General features: G+C 47.3%; 1 protein-coding gene across 1 annotated transcript in view; it reads right to left on the reverse strand.

Moving 5' to 3' along the window:
- Positions 1 to 16,756, reverse strand: part of ppm1h (protein phosphatase, Mg2+/Mn2+ dependent, 1H) — a 189,271-nt gene that overhangs the window by 11,541 nt on the left and 160,974 nt on the right. The window contains exons 8-9 of the mRNA XM_086009426.1: positions 8,906 to 9,013; positions 2,754 to 2,905 (exon numbers count right to left, since the gene is read on the reverse strand). Coding sequence (XP_085865552.1) covers positions 2,754 to 2,905; positions 8,906 to 9,013 — 260 coding nt within the window. The remainder of the gene's footprint in view (positions 1 to 2,753; positions 2,906 to 8,905; positions 9,014 to 16,756) is intronic.

Raw genomic sequence — 16,756 nt, forward strand, 5'->3', positions numbered from 1 at the left:
TTGAGGGTAATGCAATGCAATGACTACCAGCAGCATGGGAGACACACAGTACCCCTGTAAAATGGCAGATCGGAAGAGACTACCGGCAGCGCGGGAGAGTCAGACTCCTGTTACAGGGGTATTGAGGCGTTCCAACTTCCGACAGCGCCAAGAAGCCGAGTAGTGGCAGTTTGGAGAACTACCCCCACTGACTAACTCGGCCACCGTGGGAGACTCGGACTCGGCAACATTGCCGGTTATTGAGGTGTTGTTTTCGGAGTGAGAATTTTGCCGGTTAATAGAGAATTCCGGATATTTAGGTGCCGTTTAAACGAGAGTTTCCTGTATTTCTCTCCTTGTCATCTGGGTACAATGTAAAGTTCCATCTACTATCAAAATCAATGACCTCTTCTCCCTCTCCCCCCCAAGTTATATTCCTATAGGGAACAAACAGATAATACAATTTTTTGTCAGAGAGTTCGGACCACAAGGTAACACATAGCATTTCTGACAGTCACATGGAGGATCTTGTGTTGTGATTGCGATTTATATACATCATATTGGATGTTGTTTAAGCACTGATTTGTCTTAAGACTAAATGACATAAGTATGCGCAATGACAAGTGGGTGCAACACCCTTCGAGCTGATGCTGAGTCATCAGAAAACACTATTGGTGCCCCGCAGCTCACTGATTTGATGCAAATGAGGACAGGGCTTCAAAATCGTGGCCGTCTCTTTCTAACAGCAACAATCTGCATTTATATAGCGCCTTCAACATAGTAAAACGTCCCAAGGCGCTTCCCAGGAGTGTTATCAAACAAAATTTGACACTGAGCCACATAAAGAGATAATAGGACAGATGACCAAAAACTTAGTGAAAGAGGTAGGTTTTAAGGAGCACAGTAAAGGAGGAGAGAGAGGTAGAGAGGCGGAGAGGTTTAGGGAAGGAATTCCAGAGCTTGGGGCCCAGGCAGCTGAAGGCATGGCCGCCAATGGTGGAGCGATTAAAATTGGGGATGCGGAAGAGGCCAAAATTGGAGGAGCGCAGAGATCTCGGAGGATTTTAGGGCTGGAGGAGGTTACAGATATAGCAGGGGGGGAGGGGGGGGGGGTGGTGCGGGATTTAAAAACAAAAAGGGTGAGAATTTTAAAATTGAGGCGTTGCCGGACTGGTAGCCAATGTTGGCCAGCGAGCACAGGGGTGATGGGTGAACGGGGCTTGGTGCGAGTTAGGATACAGACAACAAAGTTTTGAATGAGCTTAAGTTTGTGGAGGGTGGAAGATGGAAGGCCGGCCAGGAGAATGTTGAAATAGTTGAGTGTGGAAGTAGCAAAGGCATGGGCGAGGGTTTCAGCAGATGAGCTAAGGCAGGGGCGGAGTCGGGCGATGTTACGGAGATGGAAGTAGGCGGTCTTGGTGATGGAGCGGATATGTGGTGGGAAGCTTCTCTCAGGGTCAAATACGACACCAAGTTTGCGAACGGTCTGGTTCAGCCTCAGGCAGTTGCCAGGGAGAGGGATGGAGTCGGTGACTCGGGGACGTAGTTTGTGGCGGGGACTGAAGACAATGGCTTCGGTCTTCCCAACATTTAGTTGGAGGAAATTTCTGCTCATCCAGTGCTGGATGTTGCACAAGCAGTTTGACAAATCAGAGACAGTGGAGAGGTTAAGAGAGGACAACTGTCCGGTGCACTCCATCAGTCAGGCACCCAAGCCAAATTCCACTCCCAGGTATCAGTAGGGATATTAAAGTCTTAGAGAGTGTACAGCACAGGTTCACCAGGATGATACCAGGAATGGGCAACTAGTTGGGAGGAGAGACAGGATACACTGGGACTATTTACATTGGAGCAGAGAAGGCGAAGAGGAGCTTTAATGGATATTTTCAAAATTAAGAGGGGATTTGATGGAATCAATAAGCAAAGACTACTTCCTCTGATTTTGGGAGTCAGCGATGAAGAGTCAGCAATTTAAAACTTCATTAAGAGAGGAGGACTCGAACACAAAAACCTAGGCCGACACTCCCATTGCAGTACCGAGGGAGTGCTGCACTGTTGGAGGTGCCATCTTTCAGATGAGACGTTAAACTGAGGCCTCGTCTGCTCGCTCAGGTGGACGTAAAAGATCCCGCGGCACTATTTCGAAGGGGAGTTCTCCCCGGTGTCCTGGCCAATATTTATCCCTCATCCAGCATCACTAAAAAACAGATGATCCGGTCATTATGACATTGCTGTTTGTGGGAGCTTGCTGTGCGCAAATTGGCTGCCACATTTCCCACATTACAACAGTGACTACACTTCAAAAAGTACTTCATTGGCTGCAAAGCGCTTTGAGACGTCTGGTGGGTCGTGAAAGGCGCGATATAAATGCATGTCTTTCTTTTTGAGGAGAGGGGTTAGGAGAAACTTCTTTGCTTAGAGGCCTGTTGGGAGCATTGCACGCTTTGACACGGAGAATAGCGGAGACAGTCCTCTTATGGGTAAATTGGATAAATATTTGAAGCAGAGGAAGATCTGGGGAGTGAACAGGACACTGGGATTAGTTTTGGATTGTGCCAGCACAAACACACAAGGGGCCAAATCGCCTCCTTTTCTGTGCTGTAAACCTCTGTGGCGCCACATACACAGAGTTACAGCAACATCACCGTTAAAATGTACCATGTCAGCGTTTCTATAACAAAAAATTCATTTCCACGACAGGCCCACGTTCTGGATTATGAACTGGCGGAGTTCATTCATTTTAGAAGCCGATTAAAAAGCCCTCACAGACAGACCTGTGTGGATCGTCGGGATCGCAGTTGGAGAGAAAGCTTGCGATGGCTTCGGACACCTCCTTGTTGGACAGGACGTCCCACAGCCCGTCAGTGGCGAGGATCAGCACATCATCTGCTTCATGGTCGTGCTCGGAGATGTCGTAAACTCGCACCTGGACACAAATCAGTCGAATCAACATTCTCTTTTTTTTAAAAATTTAATTAATTTTTTTCTCTCTCTCAAAAAAGCTCGATTTTTCTCACACCTGTCCAGAAAAACCAATTCTCCCGCTGTCACCCCCGTCAATCATTCTTAACAACAGTCCTTTTAAAGATTCCCCACGGCCGTAAAAATCAAAATAACAGGGAACAAAAAATAAATAAACAAACGGCAAATGCCTAATCAAAAAATAAAATGGACAAGTGGTAGAATACTGCAATTTCATTCTTCTTGTGTGTCGGGAAAGTATTGCAAATATAAATGCTGTTTTTTTTTTGTTTGTTTGTTGTTGCAGCAATGTCCATTATTCTCATTTCTGCTTCACAAATAATGTTGTCATCTGTCACCAGCGGTTAGGCTGCAGGCAGGCTTGGAGATGTAATACGCTTTGATTTAGGTTCCACCAACTTTCAGCAAACGTTCTTTTTTTTTAGCTCAACAGCATTTGACTGGACTCAATATGGAAAGCAGGCTGTTGATGTTCCCATGGCAACACCCTGACATGCTCTCTTATTCTCATTCTCATCTCCACAGCTCATAAACCATGCCAAAGGTAGGCCCCCCCATCTCTTCTTTATAGGTTTACACTTCTTGAATTGAATTACGCTGGAGGGGAGGAGGGAAGATGGGCAATTCTAATAAGTGGAGCCCAGTGGTGACACAGCTCCTGCAAAGCCTGGTGTAGAAGTCACAGCCTTATATAAGCCGCATTAGATGTAAAAACCCATCCAAAAGCAAAATACTGCGGATGCTGGAAATCTGAAATAAACACAGAAAATGCTGGCAATACTCAGCAGGTCAGGCAGCATCTGTGGAGAGAGAAACAGAGTTAACGTTTCAGGTCGATGACCCTTCGTCAGAACTGGAAAGAGCTGGAGATGGAACAGGTTTATGAGCAAGTGCAGGGGCAGGGTAAGGGGGGAGGGGAGGAAAGAACAAAAGGGAAGGTCTGTGATAGGATGGAAGGCAGGAGAGATTAAGGGCTAAAAATTGAGTAGCGCCCCAACTTCGCCGGGGCGCTAAAAGTAGCACCCCGGAAAAATTAGTGCCCCCGCGCCGGAAATTGAGTGGTTGTGCCCCAAGAGGGAAGCGGGGCGCTACTGGAAGCACCCCGCATCCCTCTTGGGGCGCTGTGAGTCAATATTGCGGCGTTATGTGCCACAGCGCCACACGCTGTGGCACGTTGCGCCGCGATATTGCAGGCCTTCCTCCTCTTCTTAAAGGGGAGGGGCCTTGTGCAGCGCAACCTTGGGCCCAGCTGGGCCCCCGGGGATTGGGAGTGCAGGCAAAAGAGCCCGGCACTCAAGAGAAGTGCCGGGCTCTTGGAGCGCAGCCAGCACTCCGTGGCGGGGGGGGGGTGGGGGGGGGGGGCGGTTCAGGAGGCCGGGGACGGGAGCACAGGCAGGTGCTGGCAGGCGGCCAGCAACAAAAATGGCCGCCCCGCACCTCGCCTTTAAATTGCGCCTCCCCGGCCGCAGGTACGCCCCCCTGACCCCGTTGGTCATAGTGTCCGGCAGTAAGTCAGGGGGCGCTCCCAAAGATCGTGGCCGGGGTGTTAGCGGGGCGCTGCGCACACCAATGACGTCATCGCCAGCGGCGCGGGGCGCTACCAGTTAGTGCCACCACTAACCTCCCGCTGAATTTTGCGGAGGCGTGGGCAGTGCCGTGCCTGGGCGCTAGTTGCGTTGCGTCCCGTTAGCACCCTCTTAAGGCGTAACCAACTGAATTTTTCCCCCTAAGAGACAAAAAGGATGATGGTGCGAGGCAAAAGGAGATGGTAATGGGACAAGTTAAGAAACAAAAGATGGGTCTAGAGGAGGTGTAAATGGCACTGGCAGAATGAAAGACAGCTGCCATGTGAGAGAAAAAAAAATATAGCGGCAGAGGTCTGAAATTGTTGAACTCGATGTTGCGTCCAGAAGGCTGTAAAGTGCCTAATCGAAAGATGAGGTGCTGTTCCTCGAGCTGCTTACCTTGAGCTTCATTGGAACAGTGTAGGAGGCCGAGGATGGTGTGGTCAGAGTGGGAGTGGGGCGGAGAATTAAAGTGCCAGGCGGCCGGGAGCTCGGGGTCACCCTTATGGACTGAACGGAGCTACACTGATGCAAACTGTGGACCATTGTTTTTACCCACAAAAAACGGTCCTCAAACGTTTGCGAATTAAGTATGAGATCCTACCATAGTTATGAATAGTAGAATGCAACATTTGTAACATCAACGTGATTATACTTGTGTTTTGTAAGCAAGTAGCACAGAAAAGCTATTTGTTAATTAAGACACCCTCATTTGCAGATGCAAAATATGGCAGCACCCTCATTAAGAAAGTGTGATTCTCGCAATGTTCACAAGAGTCCATTTATCCCCCCTTGATTCACAAAGGTTACTGGTCGAGGAGTATGGACCGTGCGGCAAATGGAAAATGTTCTTTATTTGCATCTGTGAAAGGAGTTTAAAGGTCAGGAACATTTGTTTAAAAACCAACGAGATCGACCAAGCACATACCAGATTGCTGCTTCAAAAGAGCATCTGTTTTAAAAATATATATATATATATTGCGAAATGCCTAATTTTTGCATCGAATTACATATGCAAGGGACGCTTTGGTGAAATGCAGGCTCCATGTTAAGAAGCCACAAAGGTGATGTTTTATGTTGCACTGTGGAGACAGAAGTAAAACAAGCCAGGGTTGCAAGGCTCAATCTCGAGAAGGTACAATTCTAGTCTGTCACGCCGTGAATGCTGACAGCGATTCCATGACAATTATGCAGAAACCAGAAAAAGAGAGAACTAATGTGACATGTAATGAAATCATGGGGCCACTCGCATCAATCATTCAATACCTTTACGCTTTCAGTCTTCAGTGACTTTACAGTGCTGGGGTGTTGGGAGTTGAGACAGGCCAAAACTGAATTACGGCATTCATTCCCTTGAACGCAACTTCATTGAATATTCGGCACTAATTTGCATATGCGTAATAAAAATTTGCAACCAATGCGGTAAATCAAATGTATAATTCAAAACAGTTTTGCTTCGAATGTACATTGATTAACTGCAGGATTGGATTGTAAACTAGTACCAAGTTGCTCGGTAAAAACACTGCCTTGTTGATCTACTCCTACGCACTGTTAACAGATACATGTTCCACTGAATCATATTCTAAGCTCTTAAGTAAATAAATATTAAATAAAAAATAAAAATTTGCATTGCAAAAGGGTATTCAGTGAGATGTAGAGTGAGGAAAAAGTGAAAGGCCTGCATTCAAATTGGTGTTAACTTTTTCTCCATTTGTTTTGAGATTATTTTCCAAGAACATTTAACATTGCACTGAACACGGATTTAAACTTGGATCTGTGTCTTGTGAGGCTCCGTGGCATCAGTCTAAGATAGTCACTAGTAAATCCAATAGGGAATTCCGAAGAAACTTCTTTACCCAGAGAGCGGTGAGAATGTGGAACTCGCTACCACAGGGAGTGGTTGAGGTGAGTAGCACAGATGCATTTAAGGGGAAGCTGGATAAGTAAATAAGGGAGAAAGGAATAGACGGTTATGCTGATTGGGTGAGATGAAGAGGGGCGGGAGGAGGCTCATGTGGAACATAAAACACCAGCTTGGAACAGTTGGGCCGAACTGAATGTACAGGAAACTTTTTTTAAAATCCGGCACGGACGGGACCGACGTGGTGCCGGTTCATCAAAAATTCCGGATAACCGAACGCTATAGTAAAAGATAGGGAGAGCTGACAGCTCCGTATAAAGCAACAAACCCTGTTGCTTAGCAACAACTGTAGAACAATGGCCTCAAGTTTCAAGCGTCTCTGTAGCTTAGCAACAGCTGCAGCCACACCCGTGCACAGCAACAGATGGAAGAAGGCAAATCAATATGAAGTAAAACCTACTCCTGAATTTTGCCGGTTAACCGAGATTTCCGGTTATTTAGGTGCTGGTAAATCGAAAGTTTCCTGTAATTCTGTATCTGAGAAACACTTTGCACACAATTATTGTTGTTGAAACTCTTTTTATAGTCTCATCAATGGTTAAAGCATATAACACTGAGTGCAAAGAATTTTCATATTGGGATCAAATTTTTTTTTTTAATGTTGTTTTCAGTCAAAAAATGTCTCATTAAATAACTAAGTGAGGGAAAGGGGAAGACCCGCAACCAAGTTTGGTATCACCAAACTTCTGGATTCAAAGACATATATGGCAGCCTATACCCTCCATGATTAGGACTAAATTTGGTTGAATTTACAGAGTTCAGCATAGTACTCCACTCACAGTCAAATGTGTGTGCAGCTCCATTCAATGGGAACACATAATAAATGAGGTGTCGGGGCAATTTTATGCCCATCTCACCTGAAAAATGGGCTGCCGGCAAAGGAAGATTGAAGGGGGGCACGGTGGGGGTGAACCTTGTTTGCCGATTGGATGCCCAGGGCCCACCTAATGCAGTTCTCACATGGGCCTGTATAATGGACGCACAGCATGCCTGCCTGTTTCAGGCGGTAGACTGTTTAAATATGCAAATTAGTGGGATCTCCGCTTGCAATTGTTAAGGACCAATGGGATGAGCATGCGCTGCGCATGCTTCATCCGTCTGTACCAGGCTCCGAGTGGCCTAACCAGCCATCCTTAAAGGGGCCTCTCTCTGGTGGCCGTGCCACAAAAAGGGCCCCAAAACTGCTTTGCCTTTTATTTTTTTTTGTTATTTTTTTTTTTGGAGGGTACGGTTGTGGGGGGGGGGGGGGGGGGGCAAGAGTGCCCCTCCTGGTTCCACGCAAATACTGCAGCCTGCTGCCGGCCTGTGCACGCCCTCCCTTCAGATCCCCGCCCCCCACCCCCGCCACCCAACCTCTCCCCACAAACGCCTGCACCTGACCCGACCTGCCGGCCAGCTCAGTGTAGGAGCTGGTCGATTTCTCAGCCCTCCCTTATTCAGCGAACTGCGACAAAGCGCCCGTTTGCCGCCCACTGCTCACCGACCGAATCCGAAAATGGTCCAAGTGGGTCACTGTGCCAACTTCACGCCCGTTTATCCCACCCCCCCCCCCAATCCCACAATGGGTCTTAATTGATCCTCATTTTCAAATGGATACCATTTTATTTTAATAATATAGTAGAAGATTGCAAACTATGGCAGTCTCCTCACTATCAGAACAGACATTGCAAAATTTAGCACACGGTTTCAATTTTCAATTTGCTGGAAGATTAATATTCGTATAAAAATCTGAGAATACATGAGAGATTTAAGGGGGTGATTTTCAACTTACCACTGGAATGCAAAATGGCCTTGCGGGTCAGGTGACCACTATAGAAACCGTTCAGTTTTACTTTTCATTGAAACGCGCAACACTGGTTTTATGCTACGGCGGCAGGTTGAAAACGATTCCCTAATGGATGGCCATAAGCATGATTACAAGGCTTTACCCCCTCAAACAGTTCATGCAGCATTGTACGGCTTACGGCGGGAGCACTCAGGCTGGTGGGGATTAGTTTGGAGGAGGGCAGATCACTCCGGAAATCAATTCTTGAGCTGACTTGGTCATGGATTCGGGTTTGTTCACCCAATGGGCAAAGGAAGGAGTACGTGTGGGAAGGAGTACGTGTGGGGAGTCTTACAGAGGTGGAAAAACGCCATCTTCCAAGTGTCCCGATGTGGGGAAGGTCAAGCAGAATGCCATGGCTTCCCAGCACCTAAACCAACTTGAGGAGGCGGTGGTGGAGACTGAGGCCTATAGGTGCTGGCATGAACGTGAGGAGAATGGCTTGGCTTTTGCCGACATTGAACTGCAGGAAAATTGGGTTCATCCAGGACTTGATGTCAGTAGGTAGTTGGAAAATATTTGCAACAGCCTTATAATCAACTGTAGATAGCAGGGATAGATTAGGGCAAAAAGCCAATTAGAAACTACATGCAGATGCTTTGTGCGATAGCGGACTCAAAATAGTTACTTTACCTCAGGAGTGCACGAGAGAAAGGGCTTTATATGGATATTAGAATCGTGAACCTTCAGATCATGATCTCCAAGTCCTCGAGTGACACCTATAGTCGCCATCACACGTGCCTATCAAACAAACCACATTTTGTACCTCAGTGTACACATCACGCATATCAACAGAGAAACACACTGTTTCTTTTCCTAAAGAACATTTTTACTAATGATGCATTAACTAATATGCCCGCTCCACATTTAAAACATTATAAAATCAGCATGTCTGTGTCACCGTGCTGGTACTAGGCCTGTAAGAGTGACATAGATCTCAGTGATACCCCGGGAGTGTAGAATGTAAGCCGTGGGCTTTTAAATGGTGAATATTGCACCCCATGCCAGAATTTAGTCAACTGTTCATTGATTATACGAGTGTAAAGAAGGAGAAGGAGGTGAGAAAGATAGAGTAGTTGAAGAGATACGGAAAGAGAGAATTCTAGCTACAGTTCCTCCACATATGTCGAGTTCAACCCAGGCCATTCCCCAAGACCTCCTACTTGGCGATTACAGTGAAACTGAGGGGGGTTTGACAAGAGCGAGCTTCTCTACTCAACGTCTTGCTGGATAACACGATGCGATGAGGGAACAGGGTCCTAATGAGGGTCCCTTCAAAATGAAACTTTACGAATGCCTTCATGATTAAAAAGAATTGGCAAATTTTCAGAGAGAGCGAATCTTGTGGCTTTCAGGGACAAATGTGCCCATCGGTACAATATCTGTGTGAATGAACGAACGGACCGCAGTGGAGGACACACTTTTGGGAGGCTCCGTCTCTTCACTCGCCAGGAGCGTGGATTGGAGGCGCAGGCATGGAGGTCAGTGCGCCTGGCTCGTGGTGACTTCCCATCGTAAATATCGCCACTTTCAATGACTGAACTCTCCGATTTTCCAATCCGCACTCTCGTCCAGTGAGACTCAACGCTGGGAGCCTCGCTTTGTAAAAATTTACCCTTGTATGTATGCTTGTACAGTATAGGTGCAGAGTGTAGTGTCTACATCTTCATAATTATAGGTACAGTATATGCATTTTCCAAAGCATATTCTTCTCACCATCATTAGCCTTCAAGTTTATTACATAATACGATGGCTTGTTATGTAAACACACAGTGACACAGTCGGGAATTTCAGTATAAAATGCAGGCGAGTCATTTGTAAACCAACAAATAATTTACTGAGGACCTTAAAAAACTAGATTAATTGCATGGCATTCAATGTAAGAAAAAGGATTGATTTTCAGCAGTGAAGTGAAATAACCAGTTTCATGCAAGGTAAGTAAAAGAAAGACTTGCATTTCTATAGCGTCTTTCACAACCTCAGGACGTCCCAAAGCACTTTACAGCCAATGAAGTACTTTTGAAGTGTAGTCACTGTTGTAATGTGGGAAACATGGCAGCCAATTTGCGCACAGCAAGCTCCCACAAACAGCAATGTGATAATGACCAAATAATCTGTTTTTTAAGTGATATTGGTTGAGGGATAAATATTGGCCAGGACACTGGGGTTAACTCCCCTGATCATCTTCAAAATAATGCCATAACATAAGAACATAACATAAGAAATAGGAGCAGGAGTCGGCCATGTGACCCTTTGGGCCTGCTCCGCCATTCAATAAGATCATGGCTGATCTTCTACCTCAACTCCACTTTCCTGCACTATCCCCATATCACTTGATTCCCTTAATATTCAAAAATGTATCGATCTCTGTCTTGAAAATGACTGAGCCTCCACAGCCCTCTGAGGTAGAGAATTCCAAATATTCACCACCCTCTGGGCTGCTCACTCAGCACAGGTTGAGCATGGAGTCTGGGATCTTCTTGTGCTGTGTGTGTGTGTGTGTGTGTGTGTGTGTGTGTGTGTGTGTGTGGGGCTCAGTACCACACTGGGTGAGAGAGAGCAGCTCACTCAGCAGAGGCCGGGCAGGGAACCTGGGATCTTCCTGTCCTGTGTGTGGGGCTCAGTACCACACTGGGTGAGAGAGAGCAGCTCACTCAGCAGAGGCCGGGCAGGGAACCTGGGATCTTCCTGTCCTGTGTGTGGGGCTCAGTACCACACTGGGTGAGAGAGAGCAGCTCACTCAGCAGAGGCCGGGCAGGGAACCTGGGATCTTCCTGTCCTGTGTGTGGGGCTCAGTACCACACTGGGTGAGAGAGGACAGCTCACTCAGCAGAGGCCGGGCAGGGAACCTGGGATCTTCCTGTCCTGTGTGTGGGGCTCAGTACCACACTGGGTGAGAGAGAGCAGCTCACTCAGCAGAGGCTGGGCAGGGAACCTGGGATCTTCCTGTCCTGTGTGTGGGGCTCAGTACCACACTGGGTGAGAGAGGACAGCTCACTCAGCAGAGGCCGGGCAGGGAACCTGGGATCTTCCTGTCCTGTGTGTGGGGCTCAGTACCACACTGGGTGAGAGAGAGCAGCTCACTCAGCAGAGGCTGGGCAGGGAACTTGGGATCTTCCTGTCCTGTGTGTGGGGCTCAGTACCACACTGGGTGAGAGAGGGCAGCTCACTCAGCAGAGGCTGGGTAGGGAACCTGGGATCTTCCTGTTCTGTGTGTGGGGCTCAGTAAGACACCGGGTGAGAGAAGGCTGCTCACTCAGAACAGGCGGAGATGGAGCCTGTGATCTTCTTGCTTGTGTGTGGGGCTCAGTACCACACCGGGTGAGAGAGGGCAGTTCACTGGGAAGAGGCTGGGCATGGAGCCCTGGGTCTTCCTGCTCTGCGTATGGGGCCATGGGATCTTATTACGTCCATTTGAGAGGGCGGACGGGGCCTCGGTTTAACGTCTCATCCGAAAGACGGCACCTCCGACAGTGCAGCGCTCCCTCAGCACTGGAGTGTCAGCCTGGATTTTTGTGCTCAAGTCTCTGCAGTAGTCTGGACACGCTGTGTTGTGTTGTGTGTGCATCACCAGTGACCTTCCAGCATTACACAGCAGCCTGCACTCATCCTGAACCGGACACGCGGCACATTTTCGCATCTTGCAAATGTTCAATCAGTGAACCTCTAAATATTAATGAGTTCCAATAGCTACCCAACAATGAAACCGGCATCACGAGGTGAATTTCAATAACCATTTAAATTTCTCATTCATTTTTTATACCGCTGAGATTTATGGATTGGGCCGTAGAGAGGAACAATTTCTGTGACGGGACTGTCTTTTCTCAGGATGCTTTGCCAGAGATGGGGCTTTTCTGGAGCCTGAGTTCTGTCTTACCTTTTCCAAGACCACTTTCCACCCCCTTCCCCCCACCGCTTCATTAAAACTACACATCCCATAATTCTGACGTATGGTGCTAATTGAGCTGTGAAGGCAGCTCAGCTCACAAGGCACAAGACATGCCCTTTTTTCTTTTGGATAGACCACATGAGAAGGTTTAAAAAAAAAGTGGACAGATTTGGGCAGGAAAAGCAGCCTCAAAATAAAACAGTTAATGAAGAAAACCCAGCAAGTGGAACGGAGTTGTAGCTTTGTTCCGTGTGGCCGGTTTCTTTCAATGCGCAGTCCTATTAGATTTCTGACCATGCTCGGCGTTGTGAGCGGCCTGCGCGGGACCTCGCTAATTACAGCACGGCTGCGCGCGCGTGCAGTTTAGGGGGAACATTGGTCACAGCCCAGTTAAGAGGAAGAAGAATTAATAGTGATCTCCTGGACTAGTTTCGAGAAATTTCCCAGGTCTCCGCACCGCCCCCCACCCCCCTCGCCCAACCCCCCTTTAATCTGGCTTTTCGCTTCTCCCAGGGGATCACATGGTTTCGGGTGGGATGGGAGAAGTGTATATATCGTGATACGCAAGGTATCGCAATTGTGTGGACCAGGCTGGATGGGCCAGCGGGTCTTTTCCTGATCGTCACTGCCCGTAGTAACTGGTGTCCTGGAGATAGCCTGGAGTAGGGGAAAAAAATAGGGACAGGTTGCGAGGCTGTGCTCAAGAGGCGAGTGAGAATGGGATTATTTATTTAGAAACACAAAACAGATAGAGGCGCCGAGACAGAAATCCCGTGAACGTATGGCTGCGAGAGCAAAAGACTAGACCATGTAAAAATTAATGGGTGGAACAATTAAAAACAGAACAAAGAACAAGGCTGGCGAGAGGGACTGCTTTTGAAAGTATAAGTTTGCATTTGTATAGCAAATCTATCAGAAGTGTCCTGCCGTATTTTACATAAAATGAAATCCATATGAAATGCAATCACTGTTGTTCCAGAGGCAGACATTTTACACACAGCAGGGTCCCATAAAAAGCAATGAGACGAATAATCAGTCTCTGTTTGATGGTGTTGGTTGAGGGGAGGAAAGTTGCCCCAGGACACTGAGAGACTGACTACCACTGGGATCTTTAACATCCCCCACAGCACAAGCAGACAGCACCAGCATCTCATCCGTACGGCGGCACCTCCAGTAACGCAGCATGCCCTCAGTCCTGCAGCATCAGCTTAGATCGTGCGCTCGAGTCCCGGAGCGGGGCTCGAACTTACGACTCAAGAGTTGGGTGTGCCAAGCCGACAACTGGTATTTGGTCCTGTTCTGGTTCTGTCCGTTCCTATGTTCCTAGGAAAATGAACCACAAAAAACAGAAAAGAAAAAAAAAAAAAAAAAATCACAGAAAGAGCATAAGCACCATGCAAGAACTGGGAGAAACAATGGGAAGAGGAGCAGAACGAATCAAAGGAAAAGAAGAGAACTTACACAAAAGTCCGAGATGCAATAAAAAGCAAAAAGAGAAAACGAGGCAGCAGAACTGGAGAAGGGCAAAGATGGAGGAAACAACATCAAGAAATTTCATAGATTCATAGAATGATACAGCACAGAAGGAGGCCATTCGGCCCACCATGCCTGTGCTGGCTCTTTGGTAGAGCTATCCAATTAATCTAACTCCCCCGCTCTTTCCCCCACAGCCCTGTAATTTTTTTCCCCCTTCAAGTATTTATCCAATTCTCGTTTGAAAGTTACTATTGAAGCTGCTTCCACCGCCCTTTCAGGCAGCGCATTCCAGATCACAACAACTCGCTGTGTAAAAAAATGTGTCCTCATGTCGCCTCTGGTTCTTTTATCAATCACCTTAAATCTGTGACCTCTGGTTACTGACCCTTCTGCCACAACAACAACAACTTGTATTTATACAGCATCTTTAATGTAGTAGAAAAAGATTGGTGAAGTCAAGCGTAGGTCCCTTGCAGTCAGAATCAGGGGAATTTATAATGGGGAACAAAGAAATGGCAGACCAATTAAATACATACTTTGGTTCTGTCTTCACAAAGGAGGACACAAATAACCTCCCAGAGATGTCGGGGAACATAGGGTCTAATGAGAGGGAGGAACTGAATGAAATCAGTGTTTGTAGGGAAATGGTGTTAGAGAAATTGATGGGATTGAAGGCCGATAAATCCCATGGGCCTGATAATCTACATCCTAGGGTACTTAAGGAAGTGGCCCTAGAAACAGTAGATGCATTGCTGGTCATCTTCCAAAATTCTATAGATTCTGGCACAATTCCCATGGATTGGAGGGTAGCTAATGTAACCCCACTATTTAAAAAAGGTGGTAGAGAGAAAACGGGGAATTACAGACCGGTAAGCCTGACATCGGTAGTGGGGAAAATGCTAGAGTCCATTATAAAAGATGTAATAGCAGATTGATATACCTATCAATTCATTCCATGAAAAGCGACGAGTTAAGATAGTAACTATAGGTTTTTATTGGCTAAATAACAGAGCCCACCCTCAGCTGAGGTATGCCTAGGTATAACAGCGTGCGTGGCAAGAGGTAACCTTGTGTAGTGATAACAACAGTTATCACTACACAAGGTTACCTCTTGCCACGCACGCCAGGGCAGCACAGTGGCATAGTGGTTAGCACTGTTGCCTCACAGCGCCAGGGACCCGGGTTCGAATCCGGCCTCGGGTGACTGTCTGTGTGGAGTTTGCACATTCTCCCCGTGTTTGCGTGGGTTTCCTCCGGGTGCTCCGGTTTCCTGCCACAGTCCAAAGATGTGCGGGTTAGGTTGATTGGCTATGATAAATTGACCCTTAGTGTTAGGGGGTTTAAATACATGGGGTTACGGGGATAGGGTGGGATATGTGTTGGTGTAGGGGTTACGGGGATCGGGTGGGATATGTGTCGGTGTAGGGGTTACGGGGATCGGGTGGGATATGTGTCGGTGCAGGCTCGATGGGCTGAAATGGCCTCTATCTGCACTGTGGGGTTTCTGTGATTCTGTGAACAGTGTAAACAGTGATAACAACAGTGTAACAATAGTGAACGGTTGTGAACGGTAACAGTGGTTTACCACATTCACCCCTTGTTTAAAATTGAGTCCGGCGGGGTGAAGTGTACTACCAGTTCGTGTATGTCAGTCTCTCAGGAGGCCTCGTAAGCCTTTCTGATCGGCGCAGCAGCGGCGGCGGTGGTGCAGTATCCGATGTTAATGCTGGTGTCTGCGTGGTCGACGAAGGCTCCTGGGGTTCCGGCATGCCGTCTACAGGAGCTGGATTTGGGGGAGTGGTGGGGGGTAACGGTGGTATCTCAGGGGTGCCCCTGAGGTTTACCACACAGAGCACTTGGAAAACAGTGACAGGATTGGACAAAGTCAACATGGATTTACAAAAGGTAAATCGTGCTTGACTAATCTACTGGAATTTTTTGAGGATGTAACTGGTAGAATAGATAAGGGAGAACCAGTGGATGTGGTGTGTTTGGACTTTCAGAAGGCTTTCGATAAGGTCCCGCATAAGAGATTAGCGTGCAAAGTTAAAGCACAAGGGATTGGGGGTAAGGTACTGACTTGAATAGAGAACTGGCTGGCAGACAGGAAGCAAAGAGTTGGAATAAACGGGTCTTTTTCCAAGTGGCAGGCAGTGACTAGTTGGGTACCGCAGGGATCGGTGCTAGGACCTCAGCTATTCACAATATATATTAATGATCTAGACGAGGGAACTAGATGTAATATCTCCAAGTTTGCAGACGACACAAAGCTGGTTGGGCGTATGTGCTGCGAGGAGGATGCCGAGAAACTCCAGTATGATTTGGGCAGGTTGGGTGATTGGGCAGATGCAGTATAATGTGGATAAATGCAAGGTTACCCACTTTGGTGGCAAAAACAGGAAGGCAGATTATTATCTGAACGGCAATAGATTGGGAGAAGGGGAAGTGCAATGAGACCTGGGTGTCCTTGTGCACCAGTCGCTGAAGGTAAGCATGCAGGTACAGCAGGCGGTTAAGAAGGCAATTGGTATGTTGGCCTTCATAGCGAGAGGATTTGAGTACAGGAGCAAGGATGTCTTGTTGCAGTTGTACAGGGCCTTGGTGAGACCATACCTTGAGTATTGTGTGCAGTTTTGGTCACCTTATCTGAGGAAGGATGTTCTTGCCATGGAGAGAGTGCAGCGAAGATTCACCTGACTGATACCTGGGATGGCAGGAATGACGTATGAGGAGAGATTGGGTCGATTGTGTTTATATTCGCTGGAGTTTAGAAGAATGAGAGGGGATCTCATTGAAACTTATAAAATTCTAACAGGACTAGACAGACCAGATGCAGGAAGGATGTTCCCGATGGCGGGGAAGTCCAGAACCAGGGGTTACAGTCTAAGGATAAGGGGTAAGCCATTTAGGACTGAGATGAGGAGGAATTTCTTCAACCAGAGAGTGGTGAACCTGTGTAATTCTCTACCACAGAAGGCAGTGGAGGCCAATTCATTAAATATATTCAAGAAGGAGTTAGATATATTTCTTAAGGCTAAAGGGATCAAGGGATATGGGGAGAAAGCAGGGACAGGGTACTGAATTTGGATGATCAGCCATGATCTCATTAAATGGCGGAG

Source organism: Somniosus microcephalus, chromosome 16 (genome assembly GCF_052327205.1).
Source record: "Somniosus microcephalus isolate GS21.2 chromosome 16, FLI_Smic_1.0, whole genome shotgun sequence".
NCBI lineage: Eukaryota > Metazoa > Chordata > Chondrichthyes > Squaliformes > Somniosidae > Somniosus > Somniosus microcephalus.